This window comes from Caloenas nicobarica, chromosome 5 (genome assembly GCF_036013445.1).
Source record: "Caloenas nicobarica isolate bCalNic1 chromosome 5, bCalNic1.hap1, whole genome shotgun sequence".
Taxonomy (NCBI): domain Eukaryota; kingdom Metazoa; phylum Chordata; class Aves; order Columbiformes; family Columbidae; genus Caloenas; species Caloenas nicobarica.
In genome coordinates, this window is record NC_088249.1 from 10,055,761 (window position 1) to 10,081,972 (window position 26,212).

At 38.3% G+C, this 26,212-nt stretch overlaps 2 protein-coding genes across 2 annotated transcripts in view; one reads left to right on the forward strand and one right to left on the reverse strand.

Annotated features, from left to right (window-relative positions):
• Positions 1–25,871, reverse strand: part of TDRD9 (tudor domain containing 9) — an 81,048-nt gene extending 55,177 nt beyond the window's left edge. The window contains 3 exon segments of the mRNA XM_065635711.1: positions 168–265; positions 5,333–5,439; positions 25,705–25,871. Of these exon segments, the coding sequence (XP_065491783.1) occupies positions 168–265; positions 5,333–5,439; positions 25,705–25,871 (372 nt within the window).
• Positions 19,224–20,694, forward strand: RD3L (RD3 like). The gene is made up of 2 exons (XM_065636125.1): positions 19,224–19,522; positions 20,397–20,694. The coding sequence occupies exons 1-2, from the start codon at positions 19,224–19,226 to the stop codon at positions 20,692–20,694; spliced, it is 597 nt and encodes a 198-aa protein (XP_065492197.1).
• Positions 25,872–26,212: the final 341 nt, after the last annotated feature.

A 26,212-nucleotide genomic window follows, 5' to 3' on the forward strand; every position in this document is an offset into this window, starting at 1 on the left:
CATTTCCTTCTGGAAAACAAAACAACAACAAACAAAACACAAAAAGAACAAAAACAAAAAAACACACACAGACCAACAAAAAACCCACCACCACAAACAAAACCAAACCCTGTACAACAAAACATGACTTTCAGCTTTATTCCATAATGAAAGTACAACAAAATTACCTCTTCCCTGTGTTTGGCTATGGGCATATCCACACCTTTATGGTTAGTCATTGACACAGAAGTCCAATCACTTGATTCACACTGAGACGCTGAAGTATCTAGGCATAAAAATAACCAAGAGTAAGTTATTTCAATAGAGAAAGGGAAAGACCAGCAGGAGAATATGATTACAGGATTCGGAAACCTAACTGCTACCAAATATGAATCACGTACTCATAGAATTAATATATTCATAGAATTAATACTTTGTAATAGGTTGAAGAGAGATTCTCAGTTTATGCAATTACTGTTTTACTGCTTATAAGCCACCGTTAGTGTCAAGGACATACATAATTATATAATTCTACATGCTTTTATCTCAATAATAAATAATAGCATTTTTGCATAGTTTGCATTACAACTGCTAAATCTACCCCTGTTCCAAATAACTTTTTGACAATACTGAAAAAATATACGATATTCATGTACCCACATCTTGTTTCTCCTAAAGCCTATTGGATCCACAGTACAAAATAACCTATACTTCGATACAAAGGCCACTTTATTTCTACCACTTGGCATTTAAAATGAGTCTGGTAAGTACCATGATGATCTTTCAATGTGATACAACATTCTGCAGTCTCTTTGCAGTAGTTGATCTCTGTTAGCACTGGGAAATACATGACGAAACAAACAAACAAAAACCAACAACAACTTACAGTGCTACCATGAGTTTCTGCTCAGTCTCCTGCTGCCAGTTTGACCAGGAAAAACAGAAGAGCAACTGAACAGTTGTGGAGGCAGGGGTAGATGGGAAAAACCACCTCGAGACTTTGATAAGCTACAATTTTTGCAAGCTACAGTTAAACTATTTGGCTAAAAAGCCCCACTACAGTGAAATAAAAAATGGAAATGCTTTCTATTTTAAATGGGTTTCACCACATACCATGGTAAAATTCACTTATTTGCATACAAATAATAAAAACTGTAAGAAATAAACACAGAAGTGGGAAAGAAATCTGGTGTTCTTTTTACAGACGAAATATTTGCTGTAAAATAAAGGCTACAAACTAAATAACTGACCACACAGTTATAGCTTCCTTCCTTGGGAAGGGTTTCTAACAGTCACACAGCAGTGAAGCAGAAGCTGGCAGAAGTTCTTTTGTCTCTGTACCACATCTGAATGTGCTCCAACCCACCAAATTGTCTTCAAGTGTCAAGGAATACAAAATGACTTATTCCCACATTAAAACAAACCCCCAAAATCTGGACAGTTCATTAAGACAGTTTCATAAAGCACTAAAACCCAGAGTTTTCCTGAAGCCACACTCTCCAACAAAAAAGGTCCTTTACCTGCATTCTATGTAATACAACAGTTAATCATTGCATAGTGATTAACACCAAACACATACAAAATGGAACTTAATATCCATGGAAAATACTAACTGTCCTCTTTAAAATACTTTTGCTCAAGTTTCTAAATATATTCCCCAGGAAAATTCATATGTAACGTTCTGTCACAGCGACACTGTACCAAGGCTGACTGGCTTCCCTCTGGCACAAACATGTCACTACTGAGACATCAGCAGCTCTGCAGGATTTGACCAATGCTGGAAAAAATCTCAAGCTGCCGTGGAAAAGATCCCAGTGTCAGCATTTTCCTCCTAAAGCAACACAGCCTTCCCACCTCTGTCAGGTCTTCCATGTGACAATTGCAATTTTGAAAAAATGTGTTAAGAGTACACAACAGAACACAGCAACAGTTCTATAATAGTGCTCATAAAAAAAAAGAAGGGAAGGACAAAAAAAAATTAAGTTAGATTCACATTATAAGCTTCTCTAACACAGTAAAAACCCCATGTATTAATAATAATTCATTAACCTAAAATTCAATTAAGAATTTTACTTAAAAAAAATAACAAAGGAGCAAACCAGAAACAAATGAACAACCATCACTATTCATGTACCTTCTGAGTAACCAGATCAATTTAATCAATTTTGTATATATAATTTTTTTCATTAATGAAATGTAACTTTTTAATATTGCTTTTTATTTGACAGGTCTATGTCCTAAGCACAAAAAAATTCTACCAAAAGTAAATAGTCATCCAATGTTTGCCAGCATCAGTATGCAGAGTTTGAGAACTGGCAGCCATATAACCATTTAGTAGGTGCTACAAGTACTAAAAACTGGAACACGCTGCCCAGGGAGGTTGGAGTCTCCTCCTCTGGAGACATTCAAAACCGCCTGGACGCCTTCCTGTGTAACCTCATCTGGGTGTTCCTGCTCCGGCAAGGGAATTGGACTAGATGACCTTTCGAGGTCCATTCCAATCCCTAACATGCCATGATTCTGTGAAAAACTGTATGGTTTGTTTTTTCTCTACAAGACATGTGCTCTGTGCTTAAACTGAACAAAAACATTACTGAGTTTGCCTGGGGAATTACTACCATGACAACCGTGAGGCTTTTCTATTAGTATCTAGAGCAGACAGAACAGTCTTGGGCCTCAGTGAACTGGGAACTTTAGATGAACAGTGTCACCTGACCCCAACCTCCATCAAAAGGCCAACTCAAACAAACCAAATTACATGATTAAGGGAGTGGAGCATCTCCCGTATGAGGAAAGGCTGAGGGAGCTGGGTCTCTTTAGCTTGGAGAAGAGGAGACTGAGGGGTCACCTCATTCATGTTTATAAATATATAAAGGGTGGGTGTCACAAGGATGGAGCCAGGCTCTTCTTGGTGACAACCTTGGTAAGACAAGGGGTAATGGGTTCAAGCTGAAACACAAGAGGTTCCACTTAAATTTGAAAAGAAACTTCTTCTCAGTGAGGGTGACAGAACACTGGAACAGGCTGCCCAGGGAGGTTGTGGAGTCTCCTTCTCTGGAGACATTCAAAACCCACCTGGATGCCTTCCTGTGTAACCTCATCTGGGTGTTCCTGCTCCGGCAGGGGAATTGGACTAGGTGATCTTTCGAGGTCCCTTCCAATCCCTGACATTCTGTGATTCTGTAACAGTTTCAGTAACTCTGCAAGGTTTAAAATAGATGGACCATTTATATGGAAGACATAATCTACAGTTAGAACAGCAATTCAGAAAGAAAGAAGCAAAAGGAGTACCAACTCTTGAAACCTTCAGGGCAAACCACCTTCTCACTTTCACATTATGCTCCTTATTTCTTGACTACATTTGTACTCAACAGAGCTTGAGTGGTAAGGCCTGGTCTAGATAAATCCTTGACCATTTATAACTTTTTTTCATGTTCTGAAATAGAACATGCACTTCCAGACTGATATAGCTGATAGGTACATGTGGGTCTTAGAGCTCTTGAAATCTGCATGATTACCATTTGAGAACAGCGGTCTCATTAACACATATACATTTATAATCCATTAAAATTAACATTACAAGTCTCACGATCAGTCACTGAGCATCTTTATTGTATCTTTATTGTATTATCCTATCATAAGGATGAAATGTGAAAAATGTCTGTAAGTCAAAGCCAATAGCAATAAGAACCAGGATTTTCTGATGTTTTTCTGTTATCCTACATCTAGGTGGGATTTGGCAGCTTGGTCTCAGAATCCTGGAGAAATCTTCCAGTCCAGTCCAGTCCTCCCGTCTGCTGAGGGTGCCCCACTAGATCACACACAGCTGGGAGCAGAGCAGTGACCACAGGAGGCATCAACACCACATGGAACAGCTCCTGAAGCAACTGAGACACCAGACCACAACATAGACAAAGAGCAGGAAGAGAGGGGAAAAAAAGGACAGAGGAAAACATCTAACAGATTAATAATAAAAGAGTACACATATGCTAATATTTTAGTAATTTTTTAAGGTTGTTTGCCAACTAGATGGTTTTTAAGTAAGTTACAACTGGAAGGCAAGAATAAATATTAGGAGGTATTCATTTTAAGGACAAACATTTTAGGGTAAAGCACGTGGAAAGAGGTATTTATAAAATGAAGTACTGGGATGACTATGGAGAAATATTTCCTAACAAGTCTAAGTTATAACCTTCTTTCTTTTACAGGAGGGACATTGCTAGCATCAGTTCCATTCAAAATTAAGCAAGCCACCAGTGCTGCTAAATTGCTAGCAGCAGAATTCTGATTTAATAACTGAAGGACATTCAATTTTACAGTACTTCCTTGACCCAATCAATACCACTACATCTTTAAAGAAATACCTAAGGAACTTATGCTTAGTCACCTCACTGCTGTCCTTCCTTCACTAGTAAAGCACATGAAAAACTATGGAACACCACATTCCCGAACTACAACTTTCGAAGCTTCTTCCAGTCCCTTTATTCACGCATTTTCGCCTTTCAATACCTCCTGCTCTCCCACAAATTTTGTGTAATGTCAAGGGAACAAGAGACAGTATTTTGTGGTAATGCGCTGCACATGCCAGAGAGGCCAACGGTACCTCCTGCCTCTCAGCTGATGCCAGACCAAACAAATGGCTTCAGCACCTACCTGAATTCGAGGTGATATAATGTGCAGAAGCATTGAAGGACAGTAATTCCTAAATTTGTCAAATTTTGGTATATCAGCAAAGGGATAGAAAAAGGTATTACAGTGAATGACATGCAGAACAGACAAAACACATAAATGTCCTTTTCTTGGGAAATCAGCTACATTAACAAATTTGGAAATTAGGAGGCACAGTAAGAGTTTGAAGCTGAGCTGTCCTGACAAGTGAGTCAGCCTCATACTGCTTTTACCAGAGCTCTTCGGAAAGAAGTGCAAGCAAATTTCTCTCTCAAGGGAGTTCAAAGCAACAATCAAGTACCCACAGAAATAACATGGAGAGAAAATGGGAAAACAGAATAAAGGCATGAATCCAATGAGTGGTATCTTTTCCTGGCAGATATGCTTCAATCACATATCTACATTTATCAATACAATAAACCAGACGTATGCACATGTATCTATGCAGAAGCATTACACATTATGGTTTCAAAGAAATAAGGTATTAAATTTTTAATACCATGCCTTATACAAAACAAACAAATGCACATACAGCATTAAATAAACAAGAAATACATAGTAAGGTTTCATAGTATTGTTTAGAGGAGGAGATGGGAAGAAAGACCACAGGGAGGAAATGGACAGGTATATCTGAGTTTATAATAGGAGCCAAGTGTATATAGAGATATACATACATTTCTTTTACCTGGTTTATAGACAAACCGACCATTTCCAACTCCACCTAGCTCTTGTGCCTCTGCTTGTTTGTATTTGTCAGCATATTCAGTTCCAACACTCTCTGTGATACGCAGGCTGAAGAGGAAAGAAATGACAAATCAATAAATGCTTCCTAATCTAATGGTCATGGATATCTCTGCGAACAACAGCTTTATAAACCGAGTCTCTATGTCAAGCAGGAACTAGTTCAATGAACAAACTTCAGAAATAAATTTTGTCTCTGCAGTCAGATACTAGCCTGAGGAAAGTGCCACGTTAAAACTTTTTGTTTGGATTAAAAAAAAAAAAAAAAGTACAAGCTCCCCAAATATAATTCTTTAAGTTTTTAATACCTAGGAATTTCTCTCCTAATAAAAGGGTAAGATTTTGTCAGAAAAAAGATGAAACACCTCTGTTTCACCCATTCTTGACACAGTACAATTAAGAAAATAAACACAATTATTGTGTGATTCTCTGGAGACGGGGAAGCAGACAGGAGTAAACACAATCATCTTACTGCTTTAAGGAAAGAACTTTGGTCTTTGAGCCAATAAATGGTTGTGGCTGGGGAAAAAACAACACACACAGAAAAAACCCCAACTCAAACCACACCATAATCACCCAATCAGCTAATTTTATGGAAATTTATTACACACAAGGCAAAGTCTATCTATGACATAAAGAGTGAAATGGGATTAAAAAAAAATTTCTCTTCTACATAGTGTCAAGAAAACCACATGAATTTCACTAAGGAACAAAGCAGCATAAATAAATCTAGGAGTCAAAAACTATGGTTTTGCACTTTAATTTAAACTCTGGGCCTAGTGCAAGCTTTTGCTACATAATGCATAGCAAACTTGTTTCTCAGCAGCTGTATCTCTGAGACATTTTATAAAAGGATACTACCGCAGAATAATCTATTTCTTGACCCTAATAATAATCAACACTGACTCCAAAAACAATTAAGCTGAAAACAACAGGAGATTTTTAACATGGCTTGTGTCACACAGCTCTCATGAAAGAGTAATTCACTGTATCTTGATGCCACCGAGCACCCAACTTCTCTGACATGGCAAACCCTGTGCCAGCACAGCTCTGCCACAGACGGCTCATTCACATCAGTTGTTATTTCCGAAACACCCCGTACTTATCACCTACTGCTGTCACTAAAACAAGAAATGGCTTGTTATCCTGTTTTAAGAAGATTTTAGGCATATAGCTAAGGCAATTTTTCCCTGGATCTCAAGTATCTTTTAAAGCGGGGTTCAACAGGAACTCATGAATCTGCCCAACTGCTGCACGAGCAACAGCTGCCTATTTTCGGCAAGCGAAATACAGTATTTTCATCACTCTAATCCTTCTGGAACAGCTGGGACAGGAAACACTCCACAATAAGCCTGAGTATGAGGTACAAGTCAGAAAAGTTCATACACGTCATGTCAGACCACTTTTTAAGGAGGTCATTCCATGGAATGGATATTAAATACAAATAAAACTCAAAAATACGATGAAGGTCTCAAAGTTGAGCATTCAGTAGTTGAAAAGAACATATTTAAGTTTTGCCAGGCAATCTCAATTTGGCAGCATTGTACGCACATACAATACAGATTTTAGTGATACAACCAATTATTTTTCCTTTCTGTAAGACTGCAGCCTCACCAAGTGCACTGGACACACACCTTCAGACAAGATAACATGGTTATGTAGTTAATACAACTTGTCCTTCAGTCCTCTGCAAGAAAAAAGCGCCATCTGATTAAGACAGTAAATGCTGCCATGGAGGAGCAGGTATTACTTGACTTTCAGAGCCCTGAGCAACAGCCAACAAATCACTTCAACGAAAAACCTCCAGGGAGGGCTAGAGGCTAAGAATGGGAAAGGTAGAACCGTGATCCTCATTTGCTGCAAAGACCTTGCAGAAGCATCAGTATTTAAGCAGCAACTAAGTCAGCTAAGAAACGGTTTTATGTAATATCAGACACATTCAACTAAATGCTCCTGGAGGTTGAGTATTAAGCAATTCGAAATGAGCTCACAGAAGTGTGACCGTGCTTCTGACCTTTGCCTGCACAGCTCCAGGAAAACAAGGACAGTACAACCTCGGTGATTTGTGAGAATACATTAATTGTTTTTGTTTGGTTATCTGGATATTTTCTTTCAGAAATTAGGTTTTCCGTCTTCAGAAAACAGCATGAAATAAATAAACCTCAGGCTACAAAATGAATTAAGAAAATATTTAATAGCCAGTCATTAAGAATGAACATTGCTCACTCGATGCACTGAATCAGGCTACAGTCTTGGGGAAAATCATATGCAATTGGAAAATTGCATATGGGCATATGAAATTAACAAACAACCTTCATTACATCATTTCTCAATGTTTTAATGCTGAGCTTTGCAGCTTTACAAAATTAAAAGCTTACAGAATATTGTTATTTTTTAAGCAAAATGGAAAAAAAAAATCATTATTAAGCCCTCTGGCACACTCCTAAGTCATCAGAACAATACAATCCTTACAAGTAATCTTTAATAAACCATCAATAGGAATTATCATCTCATATATACCTAGACAAACAGAAAGGGATGGAACATTTTTCTAATGAGTTTCAACAAACATTTGCTGACAGCAGAGGAATGACAAGATTCAGAAAATTCAAATCCATTCCAGGCTAGGAAAGAACAAGACTAATGAAGGGACCTTTCTGGATTCTACTTATGAAGCTCGTGTCTGTCCGATACACCCATTACCTCTTCCCCATTTCTGTTCCCTCTGACACAGTGAAAACCCACATTTCAGTACACCTGCCCTGCTAAAGCAAATAGTCCTTAGGCTTTCCAGATTCCAGCCTTGCTGCTCACCTACCTCTAGACTTCCCCAGGTTTTTTGATCCCCCAAATACATTAGAGCATTGGTAAATGACAACTTGTCAGTTGCACATAGGAAACACATTCGGAATTTTACCAAATTAAGAGGCCGTAAAAAGAATTTTTTTACTCTAATGCAATTACTGGAAAATTGATCAATTTAAGGAAATGCAGGAGATTTCAGATACTGTTTTTTATTACTTTATCCTCATTTAAAAAAAAGGTGAGAGTTTGATCTTATTCAAATCAAGGGCATGTTTCATCCTCAAAAGTGGCCAGATTTCTGTGGCTGAACCTGCAAACATATGACATTACATCCATCCTTAGTGACCAAAGGCAGACAAAATTAAAAAGCACTGAGAACACGATCAATCCCTAATGTCACTCAACAACAAGTAAATCTTAATATGTTCCAGTACCTGTAAAACATAACACATCAGCTACCCATGAACGTGTACACATCTCAAGATCTACCTGTTTTGGAAAACACTCAGAAGTAGCAGACGTGGGAACCTGGAGCCTGACAAGCAGTGGCCAGGAGGACATTTTCTATACAGGCAAAAAGGTAGTACACAGCATGACCCTTTTTGGAAGAAAATTAACACTGTTTCTGCTGAAATAACAGGCTACTTTCCTTATTCCTTACCATCTAGTTTAACTGCTATAATATTTTTATGAAGTGTGACTAATCTTGGCACATATGACTACTTAAATTAATTTTGAGCATTTGATTGGGATAAAACCTTAAAAAAAAATATCTTTCTTATTTGGGTTTAAAGGAAAACTGCATGTCACAAACATAAAATTAAATGCAGCTGCCACTTTAGGGGAATTTCTAGAAGGGAAACACAGTTTAACACCAGAAACTGTTGACACATCCAATTGTAAATGCTCTCAAATACACATAGGGTGCCTTTCTTTAAATAAATTCAGCTAGAGAAAGGTCTTCCTTTTCTTCAAGCTATAGAGTGACCTCTAATAAGCCAACAAGGCCATCATAACAGAGTACATTCAGTAAATGTATTTGAGCATTTGAAATATTAACCAAAGCATTTTTACATATACTTAGTTACCAAAAATAGAATCTATTGCCCAATCTCAAGCACAAGTGTGACAGGTAATTTGTTTGGCTCTTTTCAGTGACATATACTACAATGCCAATGAACACACTTAATATCTCCAGACGTGACACTTGAAAAAAGCCCTATTAAATTAACAGATACATAGAGTCTTATTCCCCTGAAAAAATAACACTGCTTAGCAGGAAACCTGACTGTATAGAGAAAATATTCAAGTATGTAATGAAATTCCAAGGATTAAGACTTTGCTTATCCATTTCAGACTCAGTTTCTATTAACTGCTTAATTTGGGGGGAGAAGCTCCTATTCAAGGTCATATAACTACAAGAACATTTCCATCTTGGAGACAAACAACTGAAAAAGCGAAGTGTTCCAGGGCTGTGATTTTAAAAGTTCTTACAGATGTACTTTTTGCTGATTTATGTTCTGCCTCATTTGACACAAAAATCCCTGTTCACACGGGACTGAGAGCTGAACATAAAACTAGTGTCACTTATTCCACAGATCACGAGAGGAGCACTGCCCTAAGTCACGGCTTCTAGCACACTCACCAGCTGTCCACCTTCTTCGAGATCTTTGGGGGGAAACCACTTGAAAAAAAACGCTTAGCCTTATAGCACACAGAGCAGTATTTTGCTGTACAATTTTAGTATGATATATACAGTAGACTGTTTCAAAGCCTCTTCTCTGAAACTAAAATAATGTGACACTTTACATAACTGAACATTTGCCATGACAGTAAATAACCTTCTGCTGGGTTTACTGAAGGACGTACTAAAAACTCCTTTTAACTGGCAGTTGGTGTCCCATACTTTTAGAAGACTGGTCTTATCTGCAAAAATACACTACCTTTAATGAAGTAATGTACTGTAATTCAAAAGCCATAACGTTTCAGTCACAAAAATAGATTGTTAATAGAATTCAGAATAAGTGAAATGTATGAAATACTGAACTTATGAAGTGATTTACAGATTATTTTAAGAATCTAAAAAATCAATGAGGTGCATGCTTTTTCCCCCACTCGAGAGCTGTTCTGAATAGGTAATTAGCTAGATTTGAAGTCTTTATATATGGGCATCCTAAAGGCTTGCACTGCTCTTCTTCACAGCAGTTATTCAGAGCTCCTGTTTTAAAAGCTGGGGAGATGGAGAGAGAGAGGGAGTGCACTAAAACTACTTTACAAAATTCTGAAAAGCTCAAATGGAAATGTTTGTATTTGGATAGGCTATGCAAACTCAACATCTCAGAAACATTTCTTCTATGTCAAACTAATAGCTCTGTAAGACCTTCCGTCTTCCACCTTAACCACAGTTAAAATCCAAGAAAAATAACCACCACAAATGCCAGGATGAAACATCGCAAATCCTCAAGTTTACTGTCTCCTGCTTTGGAGTTTCAGGCTGGTGGGGGAGGCTGGGGTGTAGTGCTGGGTTCCACAGAACTGGACTCTTCTTGGAAATGAGCTGTTGATGAGCTTCTCTTTCTGCAGCCACAGCTCAAACGGATGTTTGGAAGAGAGCAACTGTTACCTGTGGCAGGCGGTGACAAGCCACACAGCAACTACCTCTCTACCACACATGAGACACTTAGATTTGTAAACTAATGTTGTTATAATTATTTACAAATTAGAAATTAGATGGGTGATCATATTTATTGACTTTAACCAAAAGCACAATTCCTGTATCAAACATTGTTTCTGATCCTTTAGCAACATTCATACGGCACCTACACTCCTTAAAACTTCAACATTCATCACTCCTCTTTAGCCAGAGAGGCAAGGAACTTGGCCAAACAGAAGAAAAAAAAAATCCCCATAACAAGAAAATTAAAACAAAAGCATTTGTTTGTCAACGTGGTAAAATCCAGCTTAAATCTCTGAATAAAATATCATGCAAGTCGAAGACTGTGCTGAATTAAAAAATGCTCGTGAATACTAGTATCAAACGCAAGAAGCCCTCAATTTCAAACTAATGCCTGTAACTCCCCTGCCTATTAGTGGAGTGTCACCAGCACCAGAGACATTAATGCTACAGACAGTCCAACTGGAAGAAACCAGCTTCAAACATGTCCCAATTTTATTCATCACAGCAACAGAAGCACGATAGGTCACACAACTTTCTGTCAGTTAACACTGCTAAAAGAGAATTATTACTGTTCATAGCTGTCACAGCAAAGACCAAACAAGAGTTTTACCAAGAGGACTCTCATGTAGGCTCATGGCAAGTTTTGTTCATAGTTGTTAAAAAGCAAAAGCTGCAGTCTGAAGCGATCACAGGAGGTAGACTCACCATCTGTCTGCAGCCTGAAACAGCTACAGTGAATTGTTCTGCCAAATCGAAAGAAAAATGCCCTGCAAAGTTTATCATTAAATCCAAAGAGTAGGGCTGCGTTTATAAATGGAAGCAAATAATGCAACCTGCTGGGTACAGATAGCTGCAAAAATTAAATCTTGCTTTTCACAGATGACTGGTAGCATTGGTAACCTTTCCATGTAACTGCACTGGGCCTGGCTGCAGAGTTAATTTTCTTCATAGAAGCCCTATGATGCTGTGTTTTGGATTTGTGACCAGAAAAAAATCCCCCTAATGCATGAATGTTTTAGTTATTGCTGAGCACGTTTACACAGCATCAAGGCCTTCTCCCTTTCTCACACTGTCCCCGCCCAGTGAATAGACTAGGGGTGTGCAAGAGGCTGGGAGCAGACCTTGCCAGGCAGGTAACCCAAACTAAACAAAGATATATTCTATGCCATATACTGTCATGCTCAGCAATAAAAAGGGAAAAGATGGGGGTTTCAGTTAGGTTTGCCATCTATTGCTTGGGAACTGGCTGGGCATTGGTATACCGGTGGGAGGTGGAGCATCACTGCCTTTGCATCACTTGTTTTCTCTCTCCTCCCAATTCTTCACATCTTAAAACGGTTTTTATCTCTACCCCCAGTTTTCCTACTTTCATTCTTCCATTCTTCTACCCCATCCCACTGGGGATGAGCAGGGAATAAGTGAGGGGCTGTGTGGTGCTTGGCTGCCTACTGGGCTTAACTCACAGTAACGTGTCAGCCCTTCACACGAAATCCAAGGCAGCGAACAGTATTAGTATCTGTAAGTAATACAGTCACATAACAGAGAAATACGGAACATATACCACTATGCCACTGTGTTGAAATGTTAGCTAGCTGGCAATGGTTATGATTTGCTATCACCACTTTTAGTCAAGTAAGAAGTGTGATAGTTTCTTGGTGTGTCATTGCGAGTCTCAGTCATAGAGATACACTTCTTGCCTCTTTCAGTTGCAAGTCAGTAGCATCTCAGATAGTACAGATGCCATAAAATCTTCCAAAGTAAAGAATAAGAAGGTTCTCCTCCACCTGTTCTCACCATTTGTCACTTTGCTGTTCACATCAGTGCAACATTCAGTTAAACGGAAGCATTTCTGAAAGGCTAATTTCACTTTTACCTAGAAACACTTCAGTGAGGTGGTTCAAAAGCACAGCCCCATGGCACGAGACAGGAGAACGAACTGTTGCGCAGCACCAATGACTTCTCAAACCAGCTTTGTGACAAAAGAAATGTGTGTTGTACAACAGTACACACAATCAGCTCAAATGAGTATTGAATTTGTAGTTCTTACAGATAGGCGTAGATAGTAGGAGCTCCAGGTTTAACTAGACTGCTTTTTTTATTATAGGACCTGGTTGTCAGTTTAGGATGTTCCTTTGCACACGTGATGTTAAGACATGTCAAGACTGAAGTCTTCTTGCTGTACTCAGAGCTGAATTTGCAGCTTTTCTCTCACAATACAGTTACAGGAATCTCAGTTATTCACAAGTAAGCACTACACTGGAAAAACAGTTGATCCCTAGAGACCTTTATTTGTGAGAATTTTGGATTTTACAAGAATGATAGTCTGTTTCAAGAATATGCCTTTTGCATTACAGCAAACTATTACAGTAGTATTGAAAAGTCATAATCAGAACGTAAAACTTAAGTAACCACACACCATGCAAATATCTAAGTTTCCTGTGCTAAATAAATTATTTTACTTAGATTTTTTTTTTAAAAAAGCTTTCAAGATATTTGAGAAAGCGTTAGCACAAAAGAAACATCTTGTGTCACCTCTTTTTAGCTAAGAAATATTACCTTGTCATAAACAGTCCCGTCTTCTAAAGTAGCTGATATTAAGGTTAATTATGATGATTTTCAAGTTAGAATCCACTTTTCTCTAATGCTACTGCTTATACTAGAGGAAGCTCCCCATAAACATCCACAAAAACACCTCGCTGTTATTCTTCAAGCACTCCTTTGGAGTTATGCTTTGCCACTGTAGCAATAAAGCTAAAATCCAGGTACATTCAGTACCTTCAGAACATGCATCCCACCTTGACTCACTCCATTTCCCTGTGGTATGTTTCAGCTATTTAAATCCATGTCTGTTGTACTTACATCACAACTGTACGTATTCTTACTCTATAGTTGTGCTATGCCTTCAACATAGAGCTCAGGGGTCTTAGCTGATAGCATACAAAACTGTAAGAGTATTGACAAGGAGAGATTCAGAAAACTTTAAAAGCAACCAATATTTCTACTTAAGTAAATGCTAAATATTTGCAGCCTTACACCAGTTATTTGATTCCAGAATATCTTAATCATCAGGTTCCCCATAACAATTGTGATGTCAAACAGAAAGAGGCAAAAGAGGAATTCCTAGAACATTTTGAGTACCAGTCATTTTCAGGTTAAAGATTAGGCTGTGAACTGGACTTCCATACCTTCACACCAAGCCACACTTGTCTGAACAAAACTGCTGCAAAACAGAGGGTTCTCACAGCAAGTGACAGGTTTAGATGCATCTCTTCAGTACAAAACATACCCGAAACGTAACTGCCACCACAGATGCAGCACTGTCTTAGGAGAAATTCTTTAAAGATGACATGTGCTAATACCACAGCAGATTGGCGCTCCTTTCCTCTCAAATAGGAGGAACTAACTCCTCAAGTCAAGTAGGAACTAACACCAGACTCCCTAAATATGCTTCCTACTAACCAGAATGAATCAAGCAGTAAATGGAACGGTGCCTCATATTTAAGGGTGAAAGAAAATAATAGAAATAATAGAATAAACACATGGCCACAGTAGGAAGTGTTCCACCACGTGTACCAGGACATGGTTGTTATTCTGACTGGTGATCCACGGAGTCAGTCATTATGAAGATCACCTTCTAAATTAGAGGCTGTGTCCATGTTTACTAAAACCAGTGGGGGAAAAACTCCCACACCTTTCCATATTAATCTATTCTAGAGTAATTTCATGTAAATTATGCTTACTCTGTGTACATGGGAATGTAAATTAAGCTACCTCAACGATTCCTCACTTCTGTATTTGTAAGCCACGTCATGAAACCAGAACTGCTAAAAGCCACAGGGAAACCCAATATATCCACCATAACACATAAGAAATCCTCGCCACAACAAAGCAGAGTCACTGTTGCAGATGTGTATTTAGATTGTTCCATCACTTCATGTGGGGTTGTCTTCACTCAGCCATACTGATGCAGAAGTTTAACAGCTGCCTTGCACACAGCTCTGCCACGCATATGGCCTGTAGTCAATACATGTAGCTGCACGGCCGTGTGATCAGAGCTACTCCACAGACCTTCTTTTCTACTGTTATTTCAGAAAAAGTACTTCTGAGAAGTATGTTAGCATTTACCTTACATAGCTAGAGTAAAGTGCAGTGGAAACCATACACACATCAGTTAGTTATTGCTTATGGAATTGCTAGAAAAAGTATTTTGTACTTCTTAAGGAAGAGGAAAAATGAGATGTTCCTCTTTTCTCCTCCCCTCCTCTAACATCTCCACAAACCAGGTTACACAGTTTCCTAGCCAAGTCCTTAAGTGAGAAATATCTTTGTAAACTGGTAGAATTGACAATCAGTTCAAAAAGTAGGAACTGTTTGATGTGAACCTCCCATGTACTTGGGGCTGGCTGGAGAACAATGAGTATGGGAGATAAAAGACAACATTAACACTTTAGAACACATTTTTTTGGTACCAGGAAGCCCACAAGATAAAAAATAAGCTAATCACCAGGGTTTTAAGAAGTCTGTTGTATACATACACATTTTTAAATAGAAAGAAATAACTTGTGTGTCTTATACAGGGATGCAAGGGAACAGATCCCATTTTATCCACAGGCTGTCACCCTTGATGTCACATTTACTCAATGTTCAATAAGCGTGTGCTCTTGTACAGCTATTGTTTTGGAATAAGGCTCTTTGCTGATGAACCTGGACCTGCCATAGCAAGAAAGGAAAGACCACTAAAACTGTCTGAATTGATTTATGGAAGGAAATCTGCACTTCAGCTCCAGCAACTCTTGCTGCTCCCTCAGTTCAATTTGAGAACAGCACCAGAAAACAAGCCTAAATTATGCTACAGAAAGAGAAACGCTCACATGAAAAGACACTCTTTCTGATTAACCTACGTAAGAGGAGGTATCATTCATGGCAGTACAAGGAAAATTGAGTTGCAGAAACAACAGATGTTTCAGGAATTCATTAGATTACTTTCCTCAAAAATTAGGAAAACAAAGTAAAATAAGGATGCTGAAGGGAAGTTTAAAAAAAGTTCAAAGAATCTCCAATTTACATTTTATATTACACAAACAGACAATTAGGGTTAATTTACAGAAAAAAAATCAATTAGCAAACAACTGGTCTACTGCAATGGCAGAGTAAATTATGGCTTACTAAAAAAAGAGGAAAAATTACTCATCATTATATAACTAATGTTATGGTCTCACTCAAGTATTAGAATATGTTTCAGTCACTAATACCAGCAGAGAAAAATTCAGAAAAGGAAAATTAAAACTATAAAAAAAAATATTGTTTGGGTAAGCTACAGTAAGAAAGCAAAAGTGCTAGGCCTGAAACTTTTAGAAAATTTTAGAAAATTTAGAAAAAGTGAGTAATGAGATGAAGTGCCAAAGACAAGAGAGATTCAGAAGCTTAAGACCACAAACCACTCTTAAAAACACAGCATTTAAAAACACAGTGTTTTAAAAACACAGAGTTATCTAAATCTACATAATGAAGGGAAGTGCAAGATTGCTAGATAAATGTTAAGGAGACCAAAACATTTCTCCCCAATAATGACAGAGTCAAAGAACATAAAAAGGCAAGACACCTAAGGGAAAGTAGTAAAGACTTCACGTCATTTGTAATTTTTTAATTGTAATTTTAGGAACTGCCTAAAATTAATGACATGAATCAAAATTAAGCTCCCCCCTCAGGTTAAATAATAACAATACCTGTACATCCTAATAAAGACACACTCACTAATGCCTTCAGGGAACAGACCCACTATCAGCCAAAGTCAAGGCAAAACTTCCATCCCAATGCAGCCCTGCAGAACCACAAGTACATTTAGGGATGGTTGGATGGAACTGTAACTCTCCACAAAGCTTTCAGGGTTAATCCCTGGCTAGGAACTGTATAACACACTGATCTTCTTGGAAGTTCCAGTTCCCAATGCCAGCCTCATATGCAGAGTCATCTCCTCCTAGGTACAGATCTGAAACACAGACAAAATCAGCAGCAATACAAATTTTTAGCTTTAATCTTCTCCTACCACTGGAAAGATCAATATCATTCTCAGTATCCTGCGTCACAAAATTTGACAATGTAACCAAAGATTACGTAAAACAAAACAAAAAACTGTTATAGGTTTCTCATTTAATTAATTTGCACACCTTGCAGTATGCATCTCCTTAATCTGCAAAGACACTACAACAGTTTCATATTGTATAGCAGTTTACTTTCCTCTTCGATACAGTGGAAAAAAAGGTGGTGACATGTTAACTGTGCTGCAAAGGAGGTGGCAAGAAGCATTGTAATTTCATCTGAAAATCTGTCAGGACAGCTCTGTCACCATAAACCTACCTCCCTTCCTTTTTCATAGTACCACATACAATGCAATGTGAAAACCTTCCAGTTGAAGAGGATTAATACTGACATTTGAATTTTTCCAATGTATAAGTAATATCAACTTCAATAACAGCCACACACGTCATCTTTTATGTTGTATGACATCTAGAACAAATCTACAGAACCCTTGTTCTCCCAACAGTTCAACGCACCAGTGGAGGCAAAAAAGCAGGAATGAAAAATACTCACAGAAGCGAAAACAGTCATTAGAACAAGAAAGAGCAGAAGAGAAGGTTTTTCATATAACATGACTACGGTTTAGATTAATAAGAAGAGACCAGATAACTGGAACGGAAAATGGCTGCTTCAGCGACCTTTAGCACGCACAATGCCATCCCTGAAAATGAATCTTAAAAATGAATATGCTCAAAATACTCATCAAGGAAAGAGGGAGCAGGCAACTGACAGCCAGGTGAGAGAAAAGCAAAGTCTATGGTAAGACTTACAATTCTGGGCTTTTTACATCAGCTTGACCTCAATTTGCATCTCCTTATAATTCTATTCCTTTAATTAGATTAATGTGTCTTTCATGGCACACTGTAGGTGTTACAGACTGGCTTCTTAAGACACATTTGAAATGTTAATTAAAAATGCTAACAGCTATGCACAGTAATGAAAAAGTGTAGTACCATGAGACTGATGAAATTCATCTGGAAGAAGTATTTAACATAGCAACAAAATCCTGAGCAACTGTCAAATAGTTATTATCTGTCAACACTCACTTAACAAAGGCTTTAGCTGATCTTTCCTAGAGAAAGACTATTCTTAGCTGTTTAAAAATGACTGTAGAACAGCCTGATCCCCCTCTAATGGGAGAAAAGTCTTCCAGCATCTCAATGGCCTGAAAGTTTAGTTTGATGATAAAAGCAACATGGCTATTTTTAGCACTCTACAGGCATAAAAATACAGCTCTAAACTGTGACCTACAGCTATGCACAGCCAAGCATCACATCATACGACAGCCTTAACTTCAGCTAGAAGCACATCTGTGGCTGCTCCAGACTATCGTTATTCATCTCACTACCAACAATACCTTTGGATGGATTTAGCAACAAGCATTTGAAATTGTTACCATCTTTTTTTAAATTGCTGTCATCAGCAGAACTCAATTGAAAGGTAGGAGATCTTAATGGACTTCGTAGAAAGTATTTGAGACCATGTTAGGTTAAATGGATTACTGCTTCTCTCTGGTACAGAGGATGAAAAAGAACCTTAAAAGCAGAAAAACTTAAACTGCCATATTCAATACAGAAAGCCATTCTTCTAAGCACAGTTTGAGTAAATGAAAAAAAAGAAAAAACCTTGTTTTCTTCCAGCAGTAGTAACAGCCTGGGAACGGGATATGCTAGTATAAGAGACCTTCAAGCAAACTCACCTGAAACACTGCTCACAGACAACTGCAAAGGTAATTTATTTTATTTTATTCCAATTAATGTTTCTGTCTGCATGTTTTGTAACAAACTGCAACTTAAAAGCCTATTCTACCAGATTCCTGTCTCCAGGTGATGTAAACAAGAATTTTTTAAAAATAAAAATTTATACAGAAGTTCCAGAACCAGATCACTCTGAGTTCTGGCACTTAACTTTAATTACTTTTAAAATGTATGGGTTACTTCCAATTTTTGAGGATTTGTTAGGTGGTTTTTTGTTTGTTTGTTTAACCATATATACTATCAGGATAAAAAATGAAATATTTTCAGGATGATAGATATGCATTTTTAAATGCTGTAAACTTCCCACAGTTATGCTAACTCAGGAAACAGACAGAAAATATTATAAAATGTAAGGCTTGGTGATTATCATTGTCACTACTTATATCCCAAAATATTTTAGAATCACTAATAAAGTTTCCTTTAAACATTCAGCTGCTAAGGAAGTCTACAGGTATAAATACTATCAGTCGGAAAGAAATAAGCAAAATTTTTTTTTTCTTTCCCCTCACAGCTTAAAAATGCCACTTTTTGGCTGGATGAAATGGCCAAAAACTGATTCCTACAAACCCACAAGATATCCTGGATCAGAGGTAGTTACAAAAACCCTGCTGAGGGAACTGAAATGGCACCTGAAAGAGCGTGAAAGATTAGTGCAAGAGATTGAAAATGAACAAAGAGTCCCGAAGACTGGCCTGGATTACAACTGGCTGAAGAACTACCAGAACCCTCAAGCCACAATTCCAGCTACTGAGCAACGGCAGCTCGAAGTTCTGTGCTCACAAATCCAGCCTTGCCAAACAGGCACTGTTCTCAGCAGGTAATTCTATTCTCTAACTTTGAGTACTTTATCGTAAGTAAGATGATTCTTCTACTGAATCCAAGTGTGTATTTGGCTCTGATCTTTCTTCCAAAGTAACAATGACCAAAGTAACAGCGACCAGTAACCAGAACACATTCTTAAAGGTGTTTTATAAACTACATCTTTACTTTAATATGTTGTACTTAACGGAAGTTTTATCAGGGTTTTCCTGATCTAATCCAAAACAAGGGAAGCCTCACATGCTTAAATATGTGACCTCTCAATACTTTCAGTTTTCCCCCGTTATTTATCCCCAATATTTATTAAACGCTCACCCAATAACCAAAAATCAAATTAAAGCAATGCATTAGAAACCCAGCCTCACTGTCCAAAATATGTGAAAGCTTATAAAACCAGTAAAGAAGTGTTAAAAAAAAAAAAAAATCCTGTTTTGAAAAAATGAACAAACAAAACCCCCCACATTTTACAACAAAAAATTCTCCTATGCCTGTATTTTAAATAAATTTTCTAGGGACACATAGAAATGACAGAACAAGCCTATGTGCCTTTTAAAGCCCAGAATATACCTAAGGGCAAAGTCAGTTTAAATTAAGTTACCCAGATGGGCCACAAAAAATTAAAAAAAAAGCATATCCAATAACAGTAGCTTTCAATCCTCTATATAATAGCTGGACCACATCCAGTGCATTGTTAGAGCTCTTTTCCTCTTGTAATCTTTTGGGGGAGGTGTGTGGGGAAATGCGGCAGCAAGGAATACACAACACCAGAATACAGTCACTTCCTCCTCCTTCCTCTCCCCTCTTAAGACTAGAGAGGAAACAAAAGAGTTTTAGACACTGATGATTAGATTTCAATTTTTGTTTGTTTCTAGATTTCGTGAAGTTTTGGCAGAAAACGATGTTTTACCTTGGGAAATAGTCTACATATTCAAGCAAGTTTTAAAAGATTTTCTTACCACCATTGAAAGAGAAAACCAACAAGACCAACTGGTAGATGCATGGAATACAAATTGTTCTGAACATTTCAGCCTGCGTGGAGACAGTTCCAACAAATCGGACAAAGACGAAATCCCCACTGTTTCAAGTTATGTCGACAAAAACACACAAAGCATGTTTCCCACCTTCTCTCATAGAATCTGGAATCTACCCTATTACTACCCGTCGAGTTAAGTCTGTTTCTGTTTCTTTCAAAAGCTATGTAGCTGTTCACATTCCTTTGTAGTGATTGCCATCCACAAACATAGGAATAAGAAATATGACATGCTCTTTTTCCTCAAGTTCAGAAATCAAAATGTTTGATTATAGCTAGTATGCAGTATATAAACTTTTACTTTTATAAGACCTTAACAATGTCGTGTTTGAAGGCGCCTTTAGCCAAAAACGTAAGCGGTTCTAAAAACACTCTGAAGCATTTTACTTTTAGCCATATACAGATGTAAACAAGAAAGGACTGCTTTTTGTATTATGAAATAGTATCAATCCACAAGGTGTTAGGCAAAAACTCCAGTATTTGTCACATAGCTTTTAGGCTCTATGGTAACTTTATACCCTGGAAGATAAATGGTTTATTATTATTATAGTATCAGTTATATCAAATAAACTGATAAATACCCCTGTTGGTGCTGAATAGTTATTTCATAACTTCAAGAATAATTCTAAAACAAAAACAATGCCAGAAGTTATAACATGCTGCATGTACTGTTTCTATATTTTTTCCAAAATGTACTCTGCACATGCTGAAATAGTGTGAAGATAGACAACTAAATTAAAACATTGGATATTTAATGGCATTTAACAACTAGCTCTGTATTCTTTAAGAAGTTACTGAGTTATTTTATTTCAAACAGTTGTACTTCTTCATTTGACTTATTGGAAGTTAACCTGAAACCGTGACTCTGCATTGAACTTAAACTTTGATTAAATCAGACAATACTTTTCCAGAATAGCACGAGAGTCAACAGATCATTTCCAAAGCAAGAGCTGATGATCTTAAGTAAAACAAAATTTCATGCTTTTCAGTTGCCATCATCTATCATTGTGGGTTCACAATGAAGTTTTACAAGACTGATTGGATATGTAGAAGTTACAGTCACAGCGGACAATTAGAGCAGAAAAATCAGTGAAAACATATGCCAGAACTCACTTTGCTACATTTCCGATTGGGCTCCCACCACTGTATATAACGAATTTTTACATGTCTTTTACATAACCTCTTCATCTGCAGATTTCCTTTTAATTTGTCTGCCACATCATGAAAAAAAAAAAAAAAAAAAAGGTGGGGGGGGGCAAGACTGACATGGCCCAGTTCACAAAATGTACTATTTTGCAAACACAGAGGAAAACTTCTTCTGATATTTTCTTCAAACATACTGAAAAAGACATTCAGATTTCCTCAAAGTGCTAATGTACAACCAAAAGATATTTCCTTATGCTCCACAGTTGTATCCCCCACCCAAGAAAGAATTTACTAATAATGCAACATAAATTCATTGAAAAAATTGCACAATATTTTCAGAAAATATAAAAATATTATTGAAAAAAAACTTTGGAAAGCTTATGATCTAGAGAACATTTCATGCAGAAGAGTGGAGCATAATATACACAGAAGGCGAAACAATCAGAACTCCTGCACACACCTGACAAAGTGCTAGAGGACTAGAGTAAATCAGTTCCTACAGGTTTAGAATAATAAAAAATTGTAACTCAATACCAAAAGTGACTGGTACCTCCACTTTCCATAAACTAAATACCCAAAACTTCACAAGCATGTGCAAGCTCGGAGCTGGTATAAACTCTTTGCCCTCCTTTTGTGCAGCTGTCAGTTTGTGGACAAATAAGAATTGTTCTCAACTTCCTCCACCCTACTGATGCAGAATAAAGAGTATCAGATTCTTCTCATGCAGTTCTAAACAATCCAGACAGGGATCCCTGCAGGAGGGCAGGATGGTTTGAAAGAAAGGTTCTTCCTCAGTGATAAAGCTCCCCAGAGAGTTAAAACTTCAAATACCTTTTCCATAGGAAAGAGGGCAACCAGGTATTGAGCATATAAAAGGCATTAGTATAATTAATATTACACTGAGAATTAACATTGACAATGCTGGTTTCAGAAAATAATTTTTATTTGGTCAGATGTGCAAGATTCCTGTAATGGCAATTCACATAAACTAGTTTCTTAAAGTGGTACCTTCACGGCTTTTTATTGCAAAATAGGTGAAAAAAATCCCAAAAACTTTAGCTTCCAAATTCTAGTTTCTGGAAAATGGTAGGCCAGTAAACATGCAAGGTCCACTTATCTTTAAGATCATCAAAAACAGGTAGGGGAAAAAAACCAAACCAAACCAACAACAAAACACACACATATAGAAACAAACAAACCCCACAGGAAGACACAGATACAACTTACCCATTCTTCATAAATTTCACTTCAATTTCACTTTAACATAAGCAAATGCAGGTTTTTAAGTCCAGAAACAAGGACCATCAACTACAACATATGCTAAAAGGCAGTTGCTGAATAATAGTTTTAAAAAAATTATCTAGGCATCATAGCCAATTCAGTGTTAAACCTCAACACAACGCTAAGGAAACACACAAAAAGGCTTACCTATTCTTATACGTGCATTTTATTGATCAAACTGATACTAGGCTACTGCATCCAGTTCTACTGTCCATACTTGGTGGTAAAGGAGAGGGAGAAAAAAACCTGGGAACTGGAGAGGGTACAGGAAAAAAAAATATCCAAAGGCTGAGAAAATTCCATCTTCTAAGGCCTCACTTTGTCCATCTTTTCAAAAACAGAAACAAGGTAAACTTTATGGAAGATGAGCACTTTCATCTGGTTGAAATATTTTTACTCTCTAGTTAAAAAGCAGAGAAAAGCACAGAAAAAGCAAAGGTGTAAGAGCAAGAAGACAAACTGAAAAAGGTAAACCTGTTTTAAAGAAATCTGCTGGGTTTATTGCAACATGCTACAAAGAGAATCCACACCTCAGTCCACCAGGTAAGATGAGCTATTTTCTGGAATTCAGCTTACACTTACATTTCAGCTGTATCAGATAGCAGTGACATGGCTGTAGGCCAGTCATTATGTCCCTGCTGAAGATCACTGTCCGAGAACTGTTTCTTTAAGCACTTTTTATTTATGGCCTACATTATTTGAATGAGGTGATTGGAAACTATATTGTTCCTCGCACTAACCCAGCTGATATTTCTGACACAGGTGGGCAGCCGACACAAACCACCCTGGTACACAAAGGTGACTGGTAATAATTTCAAAGGGCAGCAAATCTCCCCCGTGCACAGGTGTCTGGCAGAACAGCGTACAGTGTTTTTAGCCAAAGAAGCTGGCTGGTGAAAGCTACACCTATGAAATGGAAGAAAACAAAGAGAGAATAACCACTGTTCCCACACTTAAGCCTTTAAGTGTTTAAATGTGAACCACAAATGTCTTGAAAACAAGGACGCATTTAAGGGTCTAAATTTCTTTTCATTCAGTTAAACACAATCAGAGCTATTACGAAGTTAACCAATGAGTTATTTAAGGATCAAAATTCCAACCACGATTTCTGAGAACCCTTATCTCTCTCTAACAAGCTCAATTACTAATAGTCCTATTTTAGGGGTAGTTCCGGTAACAAGATAATCTTAAAAGCCTTGGAAAATGAGGCACCATTGGAAAAGGAGAACACATTCGACTTTTTAAGGGAGATGTGAGGCTTTTATATCCCATCAGTCTCAGTAACATTTTTGTAAAATATTAGTTATTACTACGAAAGGGCATACAAATCACTTTACTATAGCCACCACAGATACACTAACCAAACCTGATCTAAATACTAACATTACTACACACTGTCAGAACACCTCCCAGTTTAAGCAGCATCCAAGGAAAAGTTTGGGGTTGTTTTGTTTGGTTGGGTTTTTTTCGCAACACCCAGACACCAGTGAAAACTAAACGTACCTGGCTGCTATTCAAATATACACACAGTTCTCCTCCTTGGCTGTAAGCTCTACCATCTGAGAATAAAGCACATCCAAGGAGTAACACGCCAATACACCTTCAACTAGCTTTACTCTGGTAACTTAAAAGCTTCAGGTAAGTCACAAGAGCAATGAACGTACACAGTTCAGTTAGAAAACACATAGCAGTCAACTCAGGAAAACAGACTGTTAAGTGCTACTCAGAGAAAATGAAAGTTCCAATAGAGAAGCAAAGATTCAGTTTGCAATAACTGAGAACATCTGCTTTAGGTGACATCAGTATCTTGACTGCTGGAGAATTGCTGACTGGAGAGAAAACACATAGAAGAGGAGCAGATAAGTCAAATTTTCACAAATGTAGAGCATAAATTAAACTTACCAACAAAGTTTCAGAGTAGGTAACACCTACATCTTATTAAGAATATCTGCTTACGAACTTTGGTATAAACACAGGATGTATCTACTCAAAACTGCTTAGTTACAAATAATGTATGAAAATAGCATCAAAAATCTTTATGTACTGTAAAATAATTATTCAACATCCAACGATCAGCCACTGAAAACAACGTAATAAAAGCCAGTAATACTGTGAAGGGACTATGAGGGGGAAACAAAAAATGGCCCAAATCAGCAGTGTTGCTCGTTAATTTACTATTTAAACGCATAAAAACACTCTCTGTGAGAGTATTATTCCTTAATGAACAAATAAGCTTACTCTCAAATCTCATTTTATTTATCACTTGCCACTGCAAAAATTCTTAAGTTACACACCCGAATCAGAATAAACCAAGTCTTTTCTAACGCTATTCCAGTTTTTTAACAGCACTGGCCACAATTGCACACCAGCACCAATGCACTTTGGAAAAAGATAAGCCTACATGTACCACGTCTAGCATGAGCGAGACAATAGAGGCTAAATAGCAAATAAGAAGTTAGCTGAAGTATTAAGGCAACAAAAACACACCTAACCACACCTGGACTGCAGTCACAAATATCACCCAGGGTGTTAGGCCAGAATCCAACCACCACAGCACCTGAGCCCACACAGAGTGGGGGAGCCAGAGGCAGCAGTCTAGACCCTGAGGAAATGCCCTGCATTCCAGGGGCCACAGGCACACATGAGAGAAAGGAGGCCACCGGTGTCCTCACGAACAGGGCTTCACCCTGGCTGTGAATAGCATCTCCAAGCCCCACACTCACCCCGCAGCCTTTAATGGCTCCTGTGCAGCAAGTAGGCTCGAGGTGCTGCAAGGGGGGCCATGCAGGGCGCCAGCCTGTGCCTCCTCGCCCAAGAACTCGACGTTGGTGACGGCTTTGCCGATGGTGAACCAGTCTCTGATCTGCTCCTCGGTGAGCTGCCGCAGCATGATGGCGGCAGCACGTGGCTGCCGTACGGCGCCTCTTCCCGCCCTGGGCCCGGCCCCGCCCCTGGCACGTGACCCAGGCGCAGGCGCCTCGCGCAGCCCGTCCCGTCCCGCCGCTGATTCCCGCGGTGTGCCCGGGACCGGGCTCCGTCCCGTCCCAGCCACGGGGGCCGCGGGGCAGTTTGTTCCCCTGTCACACCCACCGAACAATGGCCGGGATCTGCTCTGGGAGCCCAGTCGCCCTGTCCCTCCCGCCGCCTGCGGGCAGTGTCCCACAGGCACGTAGATGCCTCAGCCCTCCTGAGTCCGACCCAGCGGGTGGCTGCGCCCCCGCCCAGGACATG

Coding starts and splice junctions, on each gene's coding strand:
- RD3L (XM_065636125.1), top strand. CDS start 19,224: ATGCCACTTTTTGGCTGGATGAAATGGCCAAAAACTGATTCCTACAAA. Junction 19,523..20,396: donor ACAGGCACTGTTCTCAGCAG/GTAATTCTATTC, acceptor GTTTGTTTCTAG/ATTTCGTGAAGTTTTGGCAG.